General features: G+C 39.8%; 1 protein-coding gene across 9 annotated transcripts in view; it reads right to left on the bottom strand.

The window, feature by feature from the left end:
* Positions 1-1,565: 1,565 nt before the first annotated feature.
* ABCA1 (ATP-binding cassette A1) overlaps positions 1,566-21,740 on the bottom strand; it is a 380,643-nt gene continuing 360,468 nt past the window's right edge. For all 9 annotated transcript variants that reach the window (XM_089432768.1, XM_089432767.1, XM_089432762.1 and 6 more), the window contains 2 exons: positions 2,096-2,154; positions 1,566-1,988 (listed from right to left, as the gene is read on the bottom strand). In XM_089432768.1, the coding sequence (XP_089288894.1) occupies positions 1,907-1,988; positions 2,096-2,154 (141 nt within the window). In that variant the 3' untranslated portion in view covers positions 1,566-1,906. The remainder of the gene's footprint in view (positions 1,989-2,095; positions 2,155-21,740) is intronic.

Below are 21,740 nucleotides of genomic sequence, written 5' to 3' on the forward strand. Positions count from 1 at the left end.
ATTATGCACTAGCATAGAGTAAGACCTACAAATTGTTTGATAACTTTAAAAACCTTTTACTAATAGAAGTCCAAGCAATTTCAAAGATATAATGGCTATCATAATTTTATAAAATATATAAAGTTGAAATTATAAATTTGAAAAATGTGATAATGTATTCTCTACAATTTTAAAAGTTTTGTAGCAGAATTCCTTTGCTTACCTACTCAAAGTTAGCATCGATGGGAATATACTATATATGCATTATATTTGCATGAAAAAACAAATAAGTTTTGTAGCAGAATTCCTTTGCTTACCTACTCAAAGTTAGCATCGATGGGAATATAATATATATGCATTATATTTGCATGAAAAAACAAATAAATTTCTCATTGTTACACTCAAACTTTGTAAATAAATTATATATTGATATATTTTTTTATATATTAAAGCTAAATCATTTTCATACATTTTGTGCTTTTACCATATATTCAAGTTCATCTTTAATTATCTCTTCAAATTAACAAATTGTTGTTTTTTAAGTTTGCATTCATAAAACACCATCATTAGTTTACACCCACACACCTATATTTTAAGATTATTAAGACAAACTAAATTTAAAATTTTATATATATCTATCTATATATATATATTTGAAATTTGCATAAATTTTATATATCATTTTAAATTTTAAATTAATTAATAAAAATCAGAAGGAAAAAATATATATATGTTAAAATTCCAATTTATAAGTCAAAACTAACTAAATTAAAAATAAGAGCACAAAAATGCCAATATTAGGGAGAATATAAAGTCTTCTGCTGCCCCAGAGGTTACTCTATCTATGAATCACAAAGGTTACTCTTTCAATGAATCACTTGCTTTTTTTGTCTGCTGTCGTTCCAGTGTCAAGAAAGAAAATAAAAAACTCTGCAGAACTATGTACTCTACGTCTACATGAGACCCAAATGTGATTCCCACAGACACCACGAAAACAAAGTAAAAACCGCATGGCAAAAAACTTAAAAATCCGGAAAAGTGACGCGGGATCCGTTTCCAGATTTCAACATCCGTTTCTAGCAAACATAAATACGCCACGTGCCGGTTCTTGGATGTCTTTAGGCAGATCGGATCCGTAGATCCTGTACCCCAGAAGGCCGGATCCCTTAACTTATTAATTTTATGTACATATAAGACAATTATTCAAAAATTAATAAATATGGCCCTTTTTTATTTCATTGAAAACTACAAATAAGTTCACTTACAAAATCTTCCATAGAGAATTTCTCGTTTCTAATTTCTCGATGACAAAAGACTACAATTGAGTAGACTGCACCGTAGCTAACAAGGCAATGCAAGTGGTTATCCTTTGTATTCTTGTAGATAGCATGTGTGGGTGACTAGATTATACTTCAAATACATATATAGAGTACAGGAGCTCCTCACGTAAATGTAGAATTTATGTACATCTTAATTGTGTACAAATTGAAAGACCAATTGCTGTGTTCCTGATCTGATTTCCTTTTCATTACCTGAAGATCTCTAATTTGAGTAGTAATACAAGAAGTGCAGGTATAGAATCCGGGTTAACAGAAATTCCAGAAGCTACAAAATTTTTATTGTCAAAAAGCTTTTCACTGCCAAATGCCAAGATATGAGCTGCAAATCTGGTAATGCAATAGAAGCATAAAAGGTACAGATTATGTCTAATGCAGGTCTTCACTATCCATAAGCATTTGAGGGGCCACTATATTACATATATCTCACATTATCCTGTTTAGTTGTCAAAAATCAAATTAACCTCTACTTTTTACAAAATCACATATTCTATATTCATCCTGAAAATGTTTGCAGCTAGACGACACATAAGATATAACTAACGTTTTGTACTACAACATTAAAAGCCTAAGTTGAAACTTAAGCTTCCTTACTGGTTTGCGGCAAAATGATTGAAAATTGTCTCCAACGTCGACTGACCAATGCTATATTCAGCAATACCAGCTATTTCTCTGAAGCCAATTATTGTGAAGTCAATTAAAATAAGGAAACTATAAAAAGTTTACTACCTAGAAATTAGAATAAATAACCACATTTTATTTGAGTTTTTGAAGCAAACCTGTTCATTTCCAAATGACCAAATATGTCTGCAAGAGATGCCCCTTCTCGATAAGGTAGCTGCATCAAAGTAACATACAAAATAGCAGATACAATAAGAAATTACTGAAAGAATTCCACTTGATACCATCCTTAATTCAGCAGAAAGGGAATCAAATAAAATAACTTAGATGAAGTTAAGGATCAATAAAATTTAGTTTCATAAGAGCAGAAGCAAAAGAAAAACAGGGCATCAACTACAATGGGGAATGAACTCGATACCTTTTCCACCTTTTGGCCTGAAAGCTAAACTAAGCGGAGATGAACAAAACAGAAGAAAAACGACTAGCAAATACAGGAGGGCTTACACTCCAGAAAGCACACATCTACATGATATATTCATGGCCAACTTATTAGTAGCACATGCATGTCTCACGTTGACCATAAAAAGTATCATTTTGTGAGGAAAAAAAATAGTTCGTTTTAAAAGGATAGGCATCTTCTACCGTTGCACAAAAGCTAGCATAGTCAATGCAGCAGATGCAGTCATTGACAGATCTGGATAACTATGCAGCTCATGATGTTGCAAATGTATACTGACAGCATGGTTGCACATTTTATCCTGCAACCACAATGAAGTAAAGATACCTCTTTTTTCAACCTTTTCAAGCAATTGATTCCTTTAGTATTAATATTTCTTTACCAAAAATGTGGGCTGTCGAGGAGCCTCCAATAGCCTCGAGGACATAAAAGACCCAAAATGCAACTTAAGACCAATCACTTGAAACTGGAAGGAGTCGAATGAAACATATAGGGAAAGTGCCAATATCACCTTGTACAGTCCCTTTCACTTCAAGCTAGTGCTTACTAGACTCAGGGAGACATCTCTAGTGATCTCAAGTAAAACAGAATATTCAAGTGTACCGAAGAAAAGACCTCAAATGAGCAATATGTACTTGCTGAAATCCCACAAAGGAACAAGATGCTAAATTATCACTTATTCGTAAAAGCAACAATTGTGGTTCTTACAGTGTATCATGTCTCTTATTAGGCCGATTTGTGGCAGTTCCATCTACCATATAAGTGGGAAATCCTCCATACACATTATCGAATGGCTATTCTTTAGACAAGCCACCATTCATCAAGTTGGACTCGGCAACAGCCACTGTGTTGTCTATCTTCAGTGCCCCTGTTGCTTCCTAGGCAACTGTTGTTACTACCATTTACCCAACTGCCACCCCACCGTCATTTCCTAGCCATCAATCTTTCATTCTATCCACAATTTATCCTACCCTCCACCCTGTAGCTATACCCAATCATCGTCTCTTGCTATCTGCTGTCCCCTGTGCTGAAAATTGTAGCTGCGATCAGTATTTTCATTGTCAAATTCAAAGGAAAAATATATTGTTTTCTAGCCTTCCAAGTCAACCTCAACTTGACAGGTTGGCCACACCATTTGAAGGGGTTTCACCCAAGGTCAAAACCCACTTGTTGTGACTCCTATATATTGACATTCGTTGGACCCCATTTGATCATCATCATCATCACATCATTCGACCTGTTCCACAAGGAGAATCTGCTCACACGTACGAAGAAGATCTGTTTGACCAGCAAGTTGACTTCTCTGTTCTCTGTGTTGACCAAAGTTGACTTGTTATTTCTGCTGCTGTTTGACTGAACTCTTGACTGAGGTTGGAGGCCAAACTATTCTGGAATTATTGACAATCTGTTGACAGAATTTAAGTAGTTGTTCTGGGCATTGACCAAACTCTTGACTGAGGTAAAAGATGGAGGTCTGACCGAAGTTTAACTGTGGAGTTGCAGACCAAATTTCGGCCTTTTGACCAGCTGACTGCAGGCCAAAATTTGGCCCTTTGACCAGATACAGACTTGTGAGCAGATCATTGATTCTCTCTCGCTTTTTGACTCAGTTTGACTTCGCATTTAATGTGGTGAATGGTTGACCTTTGACTGGAATATTCTGATGTATAATTTGGATGAATTGCTCTCTCTCTCATAAGGAAAGATTACCGGGTTTCCCCCTTGGGATTTGTCCCAAGAAATTTTAGTGTCTTTTGTTTTATTGTTTTTACTGTGATCTCTATTGCTCTACAGAAGTTAATGGTTGAAATTTTCAAAGTGTAACTGCTTAATGATTGGAATGCTCTAAAGAAGTCAAAATTGTATCATTGGAAGTAGAATCTGGAAAAAAATTGTTCTCGTCTTGTCTGCTACTAGAAAATGAACATGGTATCAGAGCCTATGGTAAAGAAAAGAGCATGAGATCACTCTTGAAGAAAACCTACCCTACATTTGAAAAAGATTGATCATCTACACATGAGGCGGCCCTGAAGATAGAGTCATTTCTGTTTGCCCCAGAAGCCCTAATACATTTCAAAATTGAGCTCTGTCCTTAAGGTTGAGCTATCTGACCAAAAGCCTCAGGAAAATGTTCAAAATAGCCTCAGATAGTCTGAAAATCTGAGAAAATTACATGGAGACTAAAGTCTTATGATTCCTCAGACCAGGTCTCAGTAAGGCCGAAATTCTTGTTGAACATCATTTGAGATTTGAAGAGGCCGAAATTACCTCTGTTCTAGCGGCACCAAAAATCTCAGAGCTTATGGGCCAAGTAGTCTCAGGACTATGGTTGGGACAAAGTCTCCATATAAGCAAGAAATCCAGCAGAGCCAGAATCTATAAAAAGGACCTTGAAGACCATCAATAGGTCACAAGTCTCTTATTGTCACAAGTGATAAAAGTCTGAAATATTGAACCAGAGCGAAAGTCTAAAGTCATCTCATAAAACTACAAGGATAGAGGCTGTGTAATTTCAGAGGAGCACGAATTACCAATCTCCATGAAGCTTAAAGTCTTAATCTCATTTTTTTGTAGAAGCCGAATTCTCAAATTGATTCAGAAGTAAATATGATGTTAGCTTAAAAGATCCTTGTTCTATACATAATGAAAGGTTATGAAACCTAGACAAGGAGCCAAACTAAGGTTCCTTTCAAGAAGGCAGCTCGAAGAAATTTAAAGAGACCTTTGTACTAACGAGATCCAAGTTGCAATAAGATCTGAAGTCTGACATGTGAGGTATGTATTGTCATAAATTCTGAAGTCTCAGTGATATTTTTTTTAGCTCTGTCTTGACATGATCTGTACAAGATTCCTATCTCGTGAAGATTGAAGGAACTCACTAGATCAGTAAGAAACCCTCGAGAACAGACATCCATACTTCGATGATTTGATATGGCAATGATATTAAAATATGATGATGTTGTATTATGACATGTTGAGTAAGAGATGCTCAGTTCTTTTTTGAAAACAAAGTAAAAGGGATCACTGTCACAGAAGTCCATTCAAGTGAAGAGAGGCCGAGTCCCTCTTCAAGGTTAAAAGTACAGGTCAGAGAAGGAGTCATCCGAAATGTATTAAAGTTTTCTGACGTTTGTTTTCACTTTGGTAAAGGAACTAAAGAGGTTTCTAGTTCGAAAGATTAAGTATGAAGGTTAATGTCTCCTAGAACCTCTGGAATGTGAGATGCATTATATAAGACAGTCATGTATGCATCTATTCATGACTGATATGATATGAAAAATGCAAAGTCTGGATGTTAAGGTTACAAAGGTTAAGCAGCATCGACATTTGTTGCCACAAACTCTGTTGCACATCAAAGGAAAGAATGTTTTTGGATTGGAAGAGATTTTCTCTTATGGCTACTGAAACTGAAGAACTGATGCCACAATTAAAGTGATTTACAGTGATGAATCAGTCATGGGAATATAGACCTACAAGAAAACCAGTGAAGCCAATGCTTAAGAGGTATGTACTATCTATGACAGTGTTGCAGGAAGCGCCCCCCCCCCCCCCCCCCCCCCCCCGGATCCTAGGCCGGAATCGCGTCCCGTACGGAAGCGTTCCGGAAGCGCCCTAGGAAGCGCGATTCCATTTTTTCCGAAGCGCGATTCCAAAATTTTAATGCGCTTCCTGGGATTCGGGTAAGGATTTTAGAGAGCAGTTTTGGTGATATGACTGAGATTACTATCTCGGATCTCATAGAAGATTGCGTTGAAGATTGGGTTCAATTTTGTTATGTATCACAATGAATGCGGATTGCAATGGAGACAGTTCTGTTATGTATTACAGTGACTCAATGTTATTCCTATCACAGTTTCGATGCTACCTTGATTTCGATGCTATTACAGTGATCACACTTCGGTGATATTACAGTGATCACACTTCAGTGCAGTGATGCAGTCACAGAAACTCGAATTATCTCTGAAATAAAATTTGGGTACCACAGTAAGGTAATGCAGATTAAAGGTTTTGTGCTACCACAGTCTTGGTGCCTCAACAGTAAGAACAGTCATCAATAGATTTTGGTATAACTACAGTGATACAAATTTGGTATCACAACAGTGAGAAAGTTTTCATCACAATAAGAAGATCTTTGTACCTAACACAGTCTCAATGATAAGGGTTCGGTGAGAAGGTTTCACTGTCAAAATCTTGACGCATAACAATGATATTACAAGGATAAGGACTTTGCATCACATACATAGAAATTCGATCAAGGCACTTCAGAGTTTCGATGATATTATGTAATGCTTAAATCAAAATTTTCCCATTTAATTTTACAATTGAATTGCTAAATTCATGTAATGCTTAAAAATTTGATGTATGTTTGTAATAGCTAGAATATAGATGATTGTTGTACATACTAGTAACTACAATGGAATCATGGATGCCATATCTATCTTGATTTATGCAAAAATATGCATGTTTTCATGTCTTCTACAATTAATTTGGTATTTGGGATGTTTGTTTTGAGTATAAATGCAAAAAAATATAAAAAAATATATATATATAGCAGACGCTTCCGCGGACGCTTCGCTTCCTAGATTTTTGGAAAATGACGCTTCCGCGCTCCGCGCTTCCGCTTCGCTCCCGCTTCGTGCAACATTGATCTATGATCTTTATTTGAAAGATTCCTGGATCTCAATATTCCTTTGTTAAGGAACTCTGTTCGTGAAGACCAAAGTTGAGGTCTGTAAAATCTATGAGTACAGTATATCTTGAAAATTGAAATGAGACCATAAGGTATTCTTGTAGAAACCTTTAAAGGGGGCAGGTATGAAGAAGTCTCTTCATGAATAGTCTTCAAGGAAATGTTGTGATACGAAAGTTGTATAACAAGAGGAAATAACATCATTACAATTCGAGCTGTAAGAAAGGATATTCAGAAAATGATGTCTATATTATGATTGTTGGATGATCAGTCTTGAAAGAAGGAAATCACTATCATAACACAATTTGATGACGGAATCTTGATTACAATGAGGCCGATTCCCTTTTCAAGATCAACGTCACGTACAGATCTGGCATTGTCCCATCATAACAGACCAGGGTATTGGATGGACTTGTTGTTGCCAAAGATTCTTAGTTTTTAAAGATTTGATGACATATGTGCTGGTGTGGAAGACCTTGCATTCACTGATGGTAAGGGTACTTGAATTTATTCCTTGCAAACTGAAATGAAGACCTAATTTTTGGTTCTACAATGAGAAAGCAAGAATTACCTGGACCAAGGACAATCAGTTGATGAATTGGTGATGAGTTCCATGACTAGTGTAAAGTACACGACAAATCTAGGGTTTTGACATTTGAATATGAAATTGAAAATAAAAAATTTGAAGACCCTTGTGTAAGCAACAAGGCTAGGATAAGTAAAACAATATGGTTTATGGACAAAACCCTAGGAGTGATTGCTTCCGCTCAAAGAAGAAACCCTAGCTCCTGCTGCTGGAATTTCTAAGTCTATCCATTAGAAATTCTTCCTATACTACCTGATTTATTTCTTCCTACTTGTCCAGTTACTTAACAAGTTATTTACCATGTAAATACTGAAAATAAATACAAGTACAGTATCAACACATATAGATCATCAACTAAAAGAAACAAGCACACAAGTGACACTGTTGTTTTTGGACTAATGTCCCCGGAAAAACCCAATGCAGGAAATCCAGTGCAACTATTCAGAGGGTTTTATTATTATGCAGTTTTCATAATACAACCTGGGTGCCATAAATGGCTCACCCAACAGAGAATTCCCTCGACAATAGTACCTCTCAGTCAGAGACAGATATTCCGGCTAAATCACCGGATGAACGATCCCACAGCAACAATGCAGCTTCCGCTACTCTGCGTCACTCTGATAGGGGCTGAATCACCCTATCTAGCTCTCCAGCTCTTATCTGTCCCACGAAAATCTCCCAGCGTTGCCTCTAGGGCCTGCATCAGCCTATCTGGCCCAGCATCAGCCTCTGGAGCCTCTGCGTCTCATGTGCTGACCCTCTGGCTCTGCGCAACTCCTGGCTGCCTCTGTGTGGCCTCTGGCTGCGTCTACGTGACCTCTAGCTGGCTCTGCGTCAACCTCTCCCCGCTTCTGCGTTGATCCTTCGGTACTAATTATGCCTCTCTGCTATGTATTCACTGCCCCTCAGCTGCAACTTAGATCACTTCACTCAATTTCCTCAACAAACCCTGCCCCATAAAATCAAGTTCTTGATTTCTCTCGGTGTGTTCTCCAACTAACCCTCAAGCCTCCTCTTATACTTTTCTCGTTGGTCCATTAACGGTCGAGATTAAATCTCTAATCAATGACTAAGATTAGATTTGGCTTGATCCATGACTTTTGGACCATTCTAACCCAGTTTTATATTAATTCACATTAATATTTTATTTTTCCTAAGTTTAGACTTAGGAACTCCATTAAAAATATTAATTATTTGAATATTTCCCAAACTGGTTAGATTCTTCCCAAACCATTTTTGGGTCTTGGAGATCTCATGTGCTTTAGCCTCTCCACCAATTTTCAAGGCTAGAGCACATCCAATGCTACCCCAAATCAACACTCCCTCTTAGCGAGCATTGTGCTCTAGTAATACTCCTCATTGAGTATCACCCTGATCATCCAGCATCGGTCCCTATGCTGATGCTAGGCTTCCCTGCCTAACGTCCTTTGCACTGCCACATCATGTACTGCTACCCATGGCCCTGCCACTGCCACTGCCACTGCTGCATCCATACGGCAGCTCCCTCTGCATTCGTGTTGTTGCCCATGGCCCTGCCATTGCCACTGCTACATCTGCACTACATCCCCTCTCATCATGTTGCATCGTGCTGCCCATAGCACTGCCACTGCTAACTGCTGCACTGCAACTCAGTTACTGAGAAGTAAGTAACTAATCCTCCCAATTCTTACATCTCTGTTAGGCTAGAAACACTCCCGATGCTAAAGCTCCCTCTGTCGCTGACAAGTGCTCCCTCTACTGATGTCTGCGTTGCTGCAACAACTCCATGCATCTCGCACTGCTACCTCACGTTGCCCCGGGACTCCTACACTAAAGCACCCTCTATCACTCCATCTACATCCATCTCTACCAACATCTGCCAGTCCTACTACTCCTCTTCGGGGCTCCCATAGCAAGGTATAATCCAAGAGGTTGTGTACCTCGAGGATCCCGCCCCTCATCGCCTATAGTCCGTCTGACTACAGCTCGATGTCTCCCCACTTCCTCTCAAGTGGCGCATGAGCACTCATGGCACAATCATCATCTATCTCCACTTCTTTCTCCGCCCTCACTGGCGCTGCCTTGGTCTCAAAAGCCTCTCCCTTGCTCTTCTTCCTCGGACATTGGTTCGCGTAGTGACCCAATTCCCCATAGTGGAAGCATTTGACCTTAGAGAGGTCCTTTTTCTGTTTCTCCTGCTCTCCCACAGATGCTAGGGCAGCATCCTCCTCTTCCTCCTCCTTGATTCTAACCCCCTTGTCGTTGCTTCCCGCCTTGGTTAGCCATCTGATCTCTTCTTGATGAAGAGTCGCCCATAGTTCCTCCCAATCCGAAAGGCTCGACCTGCCCAGTAAGCTCTAGACAAGTACCTCCCAATCCTCTGAGACTGCGTTTAATGCGGTCCTCACCAACATCTCCTCATCTGTCGTGGCCCCTATGGAAGTTAGTTGGTCCCAGATCTCTATCAATCGCTCGAGGAACATATCTATCTTCTCTCCCCTCTGCATCTGGTATGACGCAGCTGATTTTCTAGAAGCATCTTCCTCTGCACGGAAGTATGCTGATACAACTTCTTCAGGGAATCCCACATCTCATTTGTTGTGCCCTTCTCGGCAATATGTGGTACCACATGATCCTTGACCTCGTCAAGAATGATGCACTTAGCCCTAGCCATTACCTCCTCGTACTTCTCATTTTCAGCCGAGTCAACTGGGATCGCTATCATTTTCAAGACGAAGTGTTTGATGCGATACCTGTCTAGAATGGACAAGATCCTGGCCTTCTAGACTACAAAGTTCGAAGCTCTATCCAATCTACCCTGATCTCTTAGCCCATTCACCGCCATTTCGTTGCTCCTCTTTCGACTCTTTTGAATATCTTAACTTCCCGTCTGGAAGTTCTCAGTTTGATTCCCTCTGAGCCTCTAGTTCCCTCCTGGAAACCCCTCAGCCAATGTCGAGATGCCCCACTCTGATCGTTTGTGCAAGTGCACCACTAATCCAGATTTCTTGGCTAGAAATCCTCAGCAGCAACTCCCTCCTCCTTGGTCTTGCCCCATTAGGTATTGTTCTGACCAAAGTACCCCACTAGCTTTGCTCCGTAACTTACCCATAACCTCCTATGCCCCAGCAATCTGAAGGTTAGAGCCTCTAGGCTCTGTGCAATCTCGGCACCGACACAGTCTGCATCTCCTGGCAACAACGTCGACCCTTCCTGACTGAGGAAGCTGACCGGCACTGCGTAGGTCATGTCTGCTCCTCTCTGCCTCAGCGTTGATCCTCCTCCTGGCTCGAACTGATGATGTAGGCTCTCTACGTCACGCCTTCCTTGCTGCTTTCTGCTAGGAACAACTTCTATCACTCAGCACAGTTGTTTCTGCTGTTGCTGCTTTGCTCGGTTGATGCCTTCAGTTATCCTATGATCTGCAACCTCACTCTGATACCATGTTGGAATTTCTAAGTCTATTCATTAGAAATTCTTCCTGTACTATCTGATTTATTTCTTCTTACTTGTTCAGTTACTTAACAAGCTATTTACCATGTAAATACTGAAAATAAATACAAGTACAATATCAACACATACAAATCATCAACTAAAAGAAACAACCACACGTGACATTGTTGTTTTTGGACTAATGTCCCCGAAAAAACCCAATGCGGAAAACCAGTGCAGCTGTTCAGAGGGTTTTATTATTATGCAGTTTTCATAATACTGGCTCACCCAACAGAGAATGCCCTCGAAAGTAGTACCTCTCAATCAGAGACAGATATTCTGGCTAAATCACCGGATGAACGATCCCACAGCAACAATGCAGCTTCCGCTGCTCTGCGTCACTCTGATAGGGACTACGTCACCCTATCCAGCTCTCCAGCCCCAATCTGTCCCAAGAAAATATCCCAGCGCTGCCTCTAGGGCCTGTGTCAGCCTCTCTGGCCCAACGTCAGCCTATCTAGCCCAGCATCCACCTCCAGGGCTCTATGTCAGCCTCTGGAGCCTCTGCGTCTCACACGTTGGCCCTCTTTGGCTCTGCGCAGCTCCTCGCTGCCTCTGCGTGGCCTTTGGCTGCCTCTGCATGGCCTCTAGCTGCCTCTGCGTGGACCTCTCCCAGCTTCTGCATTGATCCTCCCAGTACTAACCCTGCCTCTCTGCTATGTATTCACTACCCCTCCGCTGCAACTCAGATCACTTCATTCAATTTCCTCAGCAAACCTGCCCTAGAAAATCAAGTTCTTGATCTCTCTCGGTGTGTTCTCCAACTGACCTTCAAGCCTCCTCTTATACTTTTCTCGTTGGTCCATCAACGGCCAAAAGTAAATCTCTAATCAATGGCTAAGATTAGATTTGGCTTGATCCATAACTTTTGGAACATTCTAACCTAGTTTTATCTTAATTCACATTAATATTTTATTTTTCTAAGTTTAGACTTAGGAACTCCATTAAAAATATTAATTATTTTAATATCTCCCAAACTGGTTAGATTCTGCCCAAACCATTTCTGGGTCTTGGAGATCTCACGTGCTTTAGCCTCTCCACCAATTTTCAAGGCTAGAGCACATCCGATGCCACCCCAAATCAACACCTGCAAGGAAGGAATGACATGATGATGGTGATGATGTGGACGAGGTTGATTGGCAAGTTGGATGTAAGAAGGCTATGATCAAGAGGGAGCCAACATGTTCTCAAAAGATAAGTATTTTATAACTCTCTTTCTTGATTATTACTATTATTGTTATTTTTACTATTAGTCTCTTGTCTTTGCATATCTTGCTTGGTTGTATTTGTTCTTCCATGGCTTCCTAGTAAGGATTGGAAGTACATAATGAACATTGTCAAGACTATGGCAGTCGATAAAGATTGGAAGGAAAAAGTAAATCTTATGACAAGAAAACTATGTTGAGAGATATCGAATTGGATGAGCTCTAGACTCGAAGGGAGAAGAAAGATTAGCGAGATTGAAGCTTGTTTAAATCTATGTCAGTTGTGACTTACAAGATGAAGATTGCTAGAAGTACAAAGCAAAGAATTACCTCAGTAAGAGGGAGAAGACTATGAAGTCAGACACCTTGTGCATGGTACTCTCGAATTGATGGCTATTCGATTCTACAATGAGTGATGCTGATCCGTTGTTGAAAATGAGCCCGTGATTTTGATTTCTGACTAAGGTTGAGGATCTCTTTGTCTAGCATAAGGGGGAGCTGAATTTTGTGAATTTGAGATGAAGGATTTGGGTCTAATGCATTATGAGAAGTTTGATGAAATCTTTGCAAGATCCTTCAGAAAACTTTGACATGATGGACTACAAGTCCTTGGACACTCACATGGCGAGAAAATTGTAGTTGTAAGACTCAAACTCTGACTTGGTTGATCCTACTATGTATGGCTCATTGAACTATCTGGTTAACAACAAACTTGATATTTGCTATGTTGTGAACACGTTGAGGCGATTCTTAGTTGAGGCCCTACATGTGCATTGGGTTGCAGTCAAACATATAACGAGATATCTACGTGGCACCATTGATTATGGTTTGAGATATGTTTTTAATGAATAATTGCAACTGTATGGTTTTGCAGATACCGATTAAGCTAGATTCAAGCCTGTTGTGAAGCAATTTGGCTTCAAAAGTTGTTTGTTGGTTTGTTTGATCAAGTGTTGAAATCGACTGTGATGTATTGTGACAATCAAAGTCATGTGAAGCTTTCGAGAATCCGCTTTTTTAGGACAGGTTGAAGCACATTGAGATCACATGTCACTATATCGAGGATGTTGTCCAAAGAAGAGTTGTGAGGCTCAAATGCATGCGTATCAATGTGCAGGTTGTTGATGTTTTGACAAAGCCACTATCCCAAATGAAGTTTTCTTGCTTCCGGGAGAATCTTGGACTTGCTAAGAATTCCTCTTAGAGAAAGAGAGCATTGATTGTAGAGCATCATGAATCTTCCATGGGCTTGGTTGAGAAGATGGTTCTGGTTACTCCCTTGGGTCACTGAGTTTGACTAAGAAACCATTATGGTTCGGGAAGTTGGTTTTGAGGCTTGGAGTGATCCCTTAGTTCATTATGTTTGACCGAGAGACCAGCTGGTTTGGTCAGGGACATTGATTTTCAGTACTCTCCCTTAGGTCATTGTATTTGACTGAGAGACCATTTGGTCACGGAGATTGGCTCTTTTGACATCGAGATCAAGATTCCAATGCTGCGAACATCGACATCAAGATAAAATTGGCAAGGGTCTGAAAAACCAAAAAATCGGGAAAATCAAGAAAATATCGATAAAAATCGGCAAACATTAGCAAAATCAAGATACCATCAAAATATCTGTAAAAATCAACAAACATCGGCTAGGCCAAAAAAGTCATGATTTCAAGATAAAATCGGGATGTTATCCAAATGTTTGCAACACTACAAGGTTCCCCCCTTGCGTTATGGACTAAGGGACTACACAGTTGGGGAGTTTGATATTGAGATAGGGATTCCTCCCTTAGGCCATTGGTTTTGACCAGGAGACCATTGGTGTGGTTAGAGAGTTTGATCTTATTACTTCCTTGAGCCATTGTGTTTGACTACACAGTTGGGGAGTTTGATATTGAGATAGGGATTCCTCCCTTAGGCCATTGGTTTTGACCAGGAGACCATTAGTGTGGTTAGAGAGTTTGATCTTATTACTTCCTTGAGTCATTGTGTTTGACTGAGAGACCAAGTGGACTTGGTTGGGAATTTTGTTTTTGAGCACTCTCTTGGGTCATTGTGCTTGACTAAGAAACCATTTCATATGGTTGGAAAGTTTGGCCTCATGAACAACATTGATTGATCCCATGGTCTATTGGGTTCTAACCTTGATGCATTGGTTTTGGCTTGTGGGATGACCTTGATGCTATGTACCTTTCCTTATGATGAAATTTATACATCTGTTGAGAGAGAGAATGAAAAGTACCTCCCTGGCTAAGAGGGAGTGTTGAAAATTGTAGCTACGGTTGGTATTTTCATTGTCAAAGTCAAAGGAAAAATATATTGTTTTCTAGCCATCCAAGTTGGCCTCAACTTGATAGGTCGGCCCCACCATTTGAAGCCTGTTGTGACTCTTATATATTGACATTTGTTTGACCTCATTTGATCATCATCATCATCACATCATTCACCCTATTCCAGAAGGAGAATCTGCTCACTCATGCGAAGAATAAGAAGATTTGTTTGACCAGAGAGTTGACTTCTCTGTTCTCTATGTTGACAAAAGTTGAGTTGATATTTCCACTGCTGTTTGACTGAACTCTTGACCAAGGTTGGAGGCCGAACTATTCTAGAATTATTGACCATCTGTTGACCAAATTTATGAATTTGTTATGGGCATTGATTGAACTCTGGACTGAGGTAAAAGATGCAAGCTTGACTAAAGTTTGACTGTGGAGTTGCAGGCCAAATTTCAACACTTTGACAGTTGACAGCAGGCCGAAATTTGCCCCTTTGACCAGACACAAACTTGTGAGTAGATCGTTGATTCTCTTTCTTTTTTACTCAGTTTGATTTGGCATTTAATGTGGTCAATGGTTGACCTTTGATTGGGATATTCTGATGTACAATTTAGATGAATTATAATACTATAATATTGTAAGTAGTTATCCGGAATAAAATTGTTCTAGTCTTGTCTGCTGCTAGAAAATCAACACCATACAACACAAAGACTCATCCTTGGCACCAGTTACCATCAACCGTTGTAATATTCAAGCCAACATCATTCTTATGCCTACCTATTCCATCATCACAATCAATTGCCAATCCACTAGTCTCATAAGCCACATGATTGGGAAGCATATCCAACATCATCATTCACTACATCTAGCCACCCCCACATCTTCTGTTCAACTACTATACCTCTTCCTGGTGATCACATTCACATCTGCAATCACACTTACACATTCAACAGATTAAATAGCACCAAAATCGATCTTCTTTTCAATCACCAAATTTCATTCAATCAAACTTAGACTCAACAGTCCTATGTCAAAACCAAGCTCAAATGTTGAAAATTGGATTGTTGATTAGACCAATTAACAACAAAATTTAAGGAGAAAATTGATCAGAGACCAAGATGGTGGGAAGCAAACAAAGCTAGATTAAATAAGATCAAAACTAGAAATCACGGAACGACTATCAAACTTGGGTTATAAAAGACATTGCAAATTTGCTTCAGCCAACAAAATTTGTCTCTAAATATGTTGGGTACTGCAAAAATTGGCAACTAGGGCCAAATTCCACTTTGGACAACTCTTTTGAAGAAGATAATTGTGGCATTGAATTCCTCTTTTTGAAAGGACAAAAATCGACCTAAAGATCACTATATTTGGATAAAGAAAAAATATATTTTTGAATTAAGCCATCTCATGTATAATTTATCAAGGTTGGCTTGGGGTTAATTTTACAAGTGAAACCCCTCTCCATTTCCTATAAAAGGGAGTGCCCTCCATCATCATTTGATCATCACACACACACATCCTTTCTCTCTGAAATAGCTGCAGAAGGAATGTGTTTCCAGTGAAGGAAGAAGGGCTAGGGCAATGTCATGACAGGGCTGTTCAATGGGCTGGGTCCCTTAGGCAGAAGGCCGAGCTTCTTAGGGACAAATCTGGGCTTATTTGTGGACTTTTTTTGGGCTTAGTCATCTTCTATTGCATGTCTGAGTTTTCTCTGAGGTTGGCTGCGGGCATCAGGAAGAACTGAAGAGTGTGGGTGTGTTTTTATGGTGAGAAATCCCTCTCCCAGGTAGTCCGTACCTTCAGGACCCTTCTTCAAGCAGGCCGCAGGCCTTATCTTGCTAGATATTGGGCCAAGAGGGCAATTATACCCAGGTGGGGCTCAGCCCTAATTTGGTGAAGGCTAGTTGACGTGGAGGGCTGAATTAAGTTCAGAAATATAACAGAGGGAGGACAGATTGCCTTGGAGGTAGGCCGTAGCAGTAGAAGGTTGTTTTGGATAAGGTCTGTAGCAATATGCCTCATATCCTAACCAGGAGCAGCAAGCAGCAGTCTTAATCTCCAGCACCTAGGTGGACGATTGTTCAGATTGGACAGCTTATAGAAACTACTTGATGAACTGCATGTTGCCCTATCCAGCCTAAACTTCTTCAGCAGTATGTCACCAGCTCTTGAAGGAAAAATATGTTTGCTTCAGAATTACAACAGTGAGTAGACATTTATTTATCTAAGGATTGTGATTCCAGATCTTCAATCTGGCATGTCAATCTTGACATTGTATTATTGCACTCTCTCTCTCTCTCGCTGCTGAACATTTGATTATAATAATAAGAAGAATTGATCAAGGGTTTGTCCCTGGCTTGAGCCATATTCTTGTGTTCTTTTGTCTTGGCTTGTCTTTAGCGTTTATCGTTCATGTTCTTTCTTCAGTTACTGTCCAGTGTCAATATGATAATATCTTATGTGATGGTTAATGGAAATAATGTGGATTGATAAATGGGCTCATATGGAATATTGAAGTAATTGTACTAAGCAAAGAACATGTTAATCAAAATTTAACATGGTATCAGAGCTCTAGAGAGGACAAGCCCAAGAAAGAGTAAAAGAGAAAGAAATCACTAGGAGGAGTTTATTGATAAGTCTCCTCCCTCTGCCGTCTGAAAATAAGTCTGTAAAAAGTTGAAACGGTCTCAAAATATTCAAAATATAAAGAATAGAAGCAGAGAGAGAACCCTCTTTGGAAGCCCTTATCAGTGACTAAAATTACAGGCCAAGTTCCCATGATCCCTGTGTTCAAAAAGGTAGCCAAATTGCCATGCAAGTTTGTATATCTTATCAAAGGAAGCAATTCTGATATAAGAAGTTTACTAATGGACTCATTTACCTCAGGACCTCACACACTCTACAGGACTATGACTTGTACTAGTATCCTTATGACTGTCTCGCACTTGCACAAATACAGGACCTTGGTTTAGCATTGACATTCAGCTCTTTTATTTTGATCACATCAACATGCCATGTATATCTCGGCATTATTACAACAGCAATATAGCATGATTGCTCATAGTTATGATTGTACTGATTGTCATCTCAGGATCTGTGGCATCATGTATCAGTTTCTATAGCCATGTACTGACATGATTTCATCGCATAGCAAGGAGCAGAAGCATTATGGCAATGTATGTCTTGAGAATTTTTGAATCATATACATTCATTCAGAATCAGTTGGGTACAGCTCTGCCCAAAATCTCGAGTTCTGTTGGAACCAAATAAGTTGAGATGGAGCCGAGTCTCCTTATAGTTGTAAATTTATCCATATGACTGAAGGGCCATAATCTGTCCCTACCCTCTAAGAAAGCCAACCTCCAGCAGTCATAAACCTCCGTCATGTCTTAAGAATGGAAGACTGTCTCTGTCATCAAGAAGCCTGCATCCTTCCTTGAACTGATTATATTACAAATTCAAGCTGTAATTCGAATCAGATTACGAGTTTCACATAGAGACTGAAAGTTTAGTTTGATTCAAAGGTAATTCTGTATATCTCTCCTGCAGCATTGTTAGTATCGCCTAATGGTGGTCACTGTAGCAGCCTATCAGTAATTAATATGCAGCCCTTCATTTATTGTTCATGAGTACAGAGAGGACAAATTTATATTATTGATCAAATGACCTTGAGTATATTGACAACCATGGTGAAATGATGGACAGTGGAAAGCATATTTTAAATTATAGTCTTGGCATTCATGTTGTACTACTATAGTATTTGTTAATCAGAGATGTGTGAGCTCATGGATTAATGCCTGAAAAGACAAAACTGTATCGTTGCCCTATCTATCATCTTGTAGAAGGTTTGTTGGTATACCCAGTTGTCACGACAGTTGAAGATATTTCAAATTCTGAAGGGAATCTCTAGTTTGTCACTATGAGTTGTTCAGGACAGAATCATTGTCGTAAAATGCAAGGCATCTCCAGACAACAATAGTATCCATGACCCAAAAGGCCTGATTGGAAGTGAATTAGCTTGACTCCTCAGTATCATTGTCAAGAATTCTCAAAGTAACAACAGGTGCATCAACTTTCATGATACAATGGGTTCTATCATATACCCTGCATCTCTGTTGGCTGTAAGAATTGAATAAAGGATAATAGACAGTATGTGTGCACCTGTATACAGAGTTCTTGTTTATTACAGCACCTTTGTCTTTGGCATCATGGATAAGGGGTGAAGTTAGAAATCTCCACTCTAAAAGAACACATATGAGATCTTGACACCCTATTGCAGGTCTTTGATCAGTACAGAGGCAGATGTGAAGATTTCTCGACACAGATGGGGATATGCATTTTCATCACTGATGATAGCAAGGAGGAACCTTACCATCTATCCGAGTCTCTGATGACAATGTGGCTATCACCATTACTGTCTGAGCTATCACCATTATCTTGATCTCCATGACAATAGATAGGCTTAGGAGATGATTGCAGTGCTCCTGTCGTTTCCGTAAGTTGACAACATACTTCCTCCGGCCTAATCAACCAAATCATCGAAATCTCCTCCAGGAAATTTAAAGGGAGTTGAAGTTTGTCAGCTCCTCTTCAAGCAGAAATGATCAATTGGCTTCATATCTCCTTTTGCCCAATGATTATTACAAAAAGGATGTCCATATCCAAGATCATTAGATAAGTCAAGACAGTTGATTATGATATAATGACTCTAATAATGATATGATACTTCTTTGATATCTGAAAAGCCACATGACAAGGATTGGATGACTTTGGCTCTTGGACCAAAGGATTAATAGCAGGCTACAGATAACTCGATGGGCAAGGTTTCTTTCCCGATATTCAGAGGGATCTATGATTCAGTTATTAATGATGATTTTCTGCAGATGATGATCCTCTCTCTTATCAATGTAAGAAGGAGTTGATTTCTTCTTCAGCTTATAATCTGATGAGATGGAGAAGCTGCTGATATATAGGATCCCTGGTGTTCTTGATAAACACCCATCATATGCCTCGCTATAAAGACTCTGAGTGGATCCATGGATAAGCCCCTTAAAAGATAGCTGCTTATTGAGATATTTCTGTAAGGTCTGAAGTACATTGCCCAAACTTGCTGGTCTGACAATATGATAAATGGAAAGTGCACATCCAAGTGCTATAACTCATGGAATCCACTGTGAATAAATCAAAGTCTGAAGTCTGTTACTCTAAAGCAGTATTGAAGCCAAATGTATAAATTTAAGGAAACTCTTCAGTAGTTGTTTATGCACATATTGTTGTATATTGCAGAATAGGATTCAGAGAATCCAGTGTTTCACCTGTTGACACCAAATACCATTTTATATGGTTACAGCAAAGGACATTCCTGTTTTATGGCACGTTTGAGTGGATAAATCTCATGATGAGCGGGTTGCCTGATGGACACTTTGCACTCTGGAAAGACAAGCTTAGGCTTGTGTGTGAAAAATTGGATGCCCAAATTTCTACTGCAGCAACTGATTATGTTTCTTCTATTTGTTAATTACTGAACAAAATTATTTATTGTTTCCTATAGTAAACACCGAAACTAATACACTTCAGCCCTCACCATTTAAATAAAATGCGTAAACAAGAAACTGAACAAGAAAGAAATACACAACACATCTACACAGTTATTTTTGGACAAATGTCCCCAGAAAAACCTTGTGTGGGAAAACCGGTGCAGCAGCTGAGGGTTTTATTATTATGCAGCAGTAATTTCTGAATACAATCTCTAGATGCCCTCCTAGCTATCTAGTACAAAGAATATCACGACAGAGAGATAAGTGAGATTACCTCACACTATCACTAGAGATCTGACTGATCCAGCCACTGAATGAACAGCACCTGGCTGCCTCTGTGCTGCCTCTGCGCAGTCACTGCGTCAGCCCAGCGTCACAGCCTCTAGGGACTGCGTCGCCCCTTCTGTTGATCGATTTTCTGCCCAGGAACTTCGACTTTCACCTCCCAGTCTCACACCCCGGCTTTTAGCCTCTAAAATTGATTCCTCTAGCAAATTTTAGGACCTCCTCAAGGCTCTGCATCAACCTACGCTGCCTCTGCGTGGCCCGACGTCAGCCTCTTCTGGCTCTACATTGCCTCTCCCGAATCTCTCTTTGCCTCCTCTGCTGAGTATTCCCGGATTGGGAGAAATCTCCAACCAAAACTATCCCTACCCCTTACTGCAAAATCTCATTTCGAATTTCTCACCGGCAGTTGCTCTGCTTCAAAAATTCAATCTTCTGAACTCTACTCAATGTCTCTTCCAAATGCCCCCTCAAGCCTCTTTTTATAATCCTCCAGTTGAGAATCAATGACCCATATTAGATCCTACTCAATGGCTTAGATTGTTTTTCTTTGATCCTCATCTTCTTCTAGAAGTTTCACCAGGAGTTAGATTGATACCCTTTAATTATTTTAATTTCCTAGTTTAGACTTAGGCACCCATTAAAAATAATTAATTATTTTAATAAAACTAATTCCGAGTGGAATTTCCCAAAACAATTTATGGGTATTGTCAAATACATGTGTCCAAGCCTCCCTGCAAATTTTGAGGCTTAGAGCACATCCGATGGTACCAGAAACCAACACTCCCTCTTAGCGAGGAATGTGCTCTAGTAATACAACCTGCTGAAGCATCACCCTTCTTTGTAACACCTCCCTCTGTCACTGATGTTTGACATCACTGCCCACCAACTACTGCGCAAAAACTGCATTCGTACTGCTGTTGACCTTGCCACTATCAACACTGTGTCTGTATTGCAACCCTTCTCCAAATGTTGTTGCTACTACATCAGCAACGAAAAAGCATCCAAAATTACTGAAAAGGTGTTCAGAATGTTGCATCTGTCGTTGGAGTTTTGACGGTTGCTAATCTCGATTCTCTGCACTGACCCTCTGAAGCCTCTGCACTGTTGCTAACTTTGCGTTGTCCCAACTGCACTGCTGCCAATTCTGCTCTATGTTGCTCAGTCTCTGGTGCTCTTAGCCACTGCAACTATCCCACTCCTCTACACCAACTGCCCTGGTCCATCCTGCTACTACTGATCTGGGCTCCTATAGCAAGGTATTGATCCAAGAGGTGGACTCCTCAAGGATCCTGCCCACCT

The sequence above is a fragment of the Pinus tabuliformis genome, chromosome 5_1 (genome assembly GCF_031772625.1).
Source record: "Pinus tabuliformis cultivar Carrire ecotype Pingquan chromosome 5_1, CPIR1, whole genome shotgun sequence".
NCBI lineage: Eukaryota > Viridiplantae > Streptophyta > Pinopsida > Pinales > Pinaceae > Pinus > Pinus tabuliformis.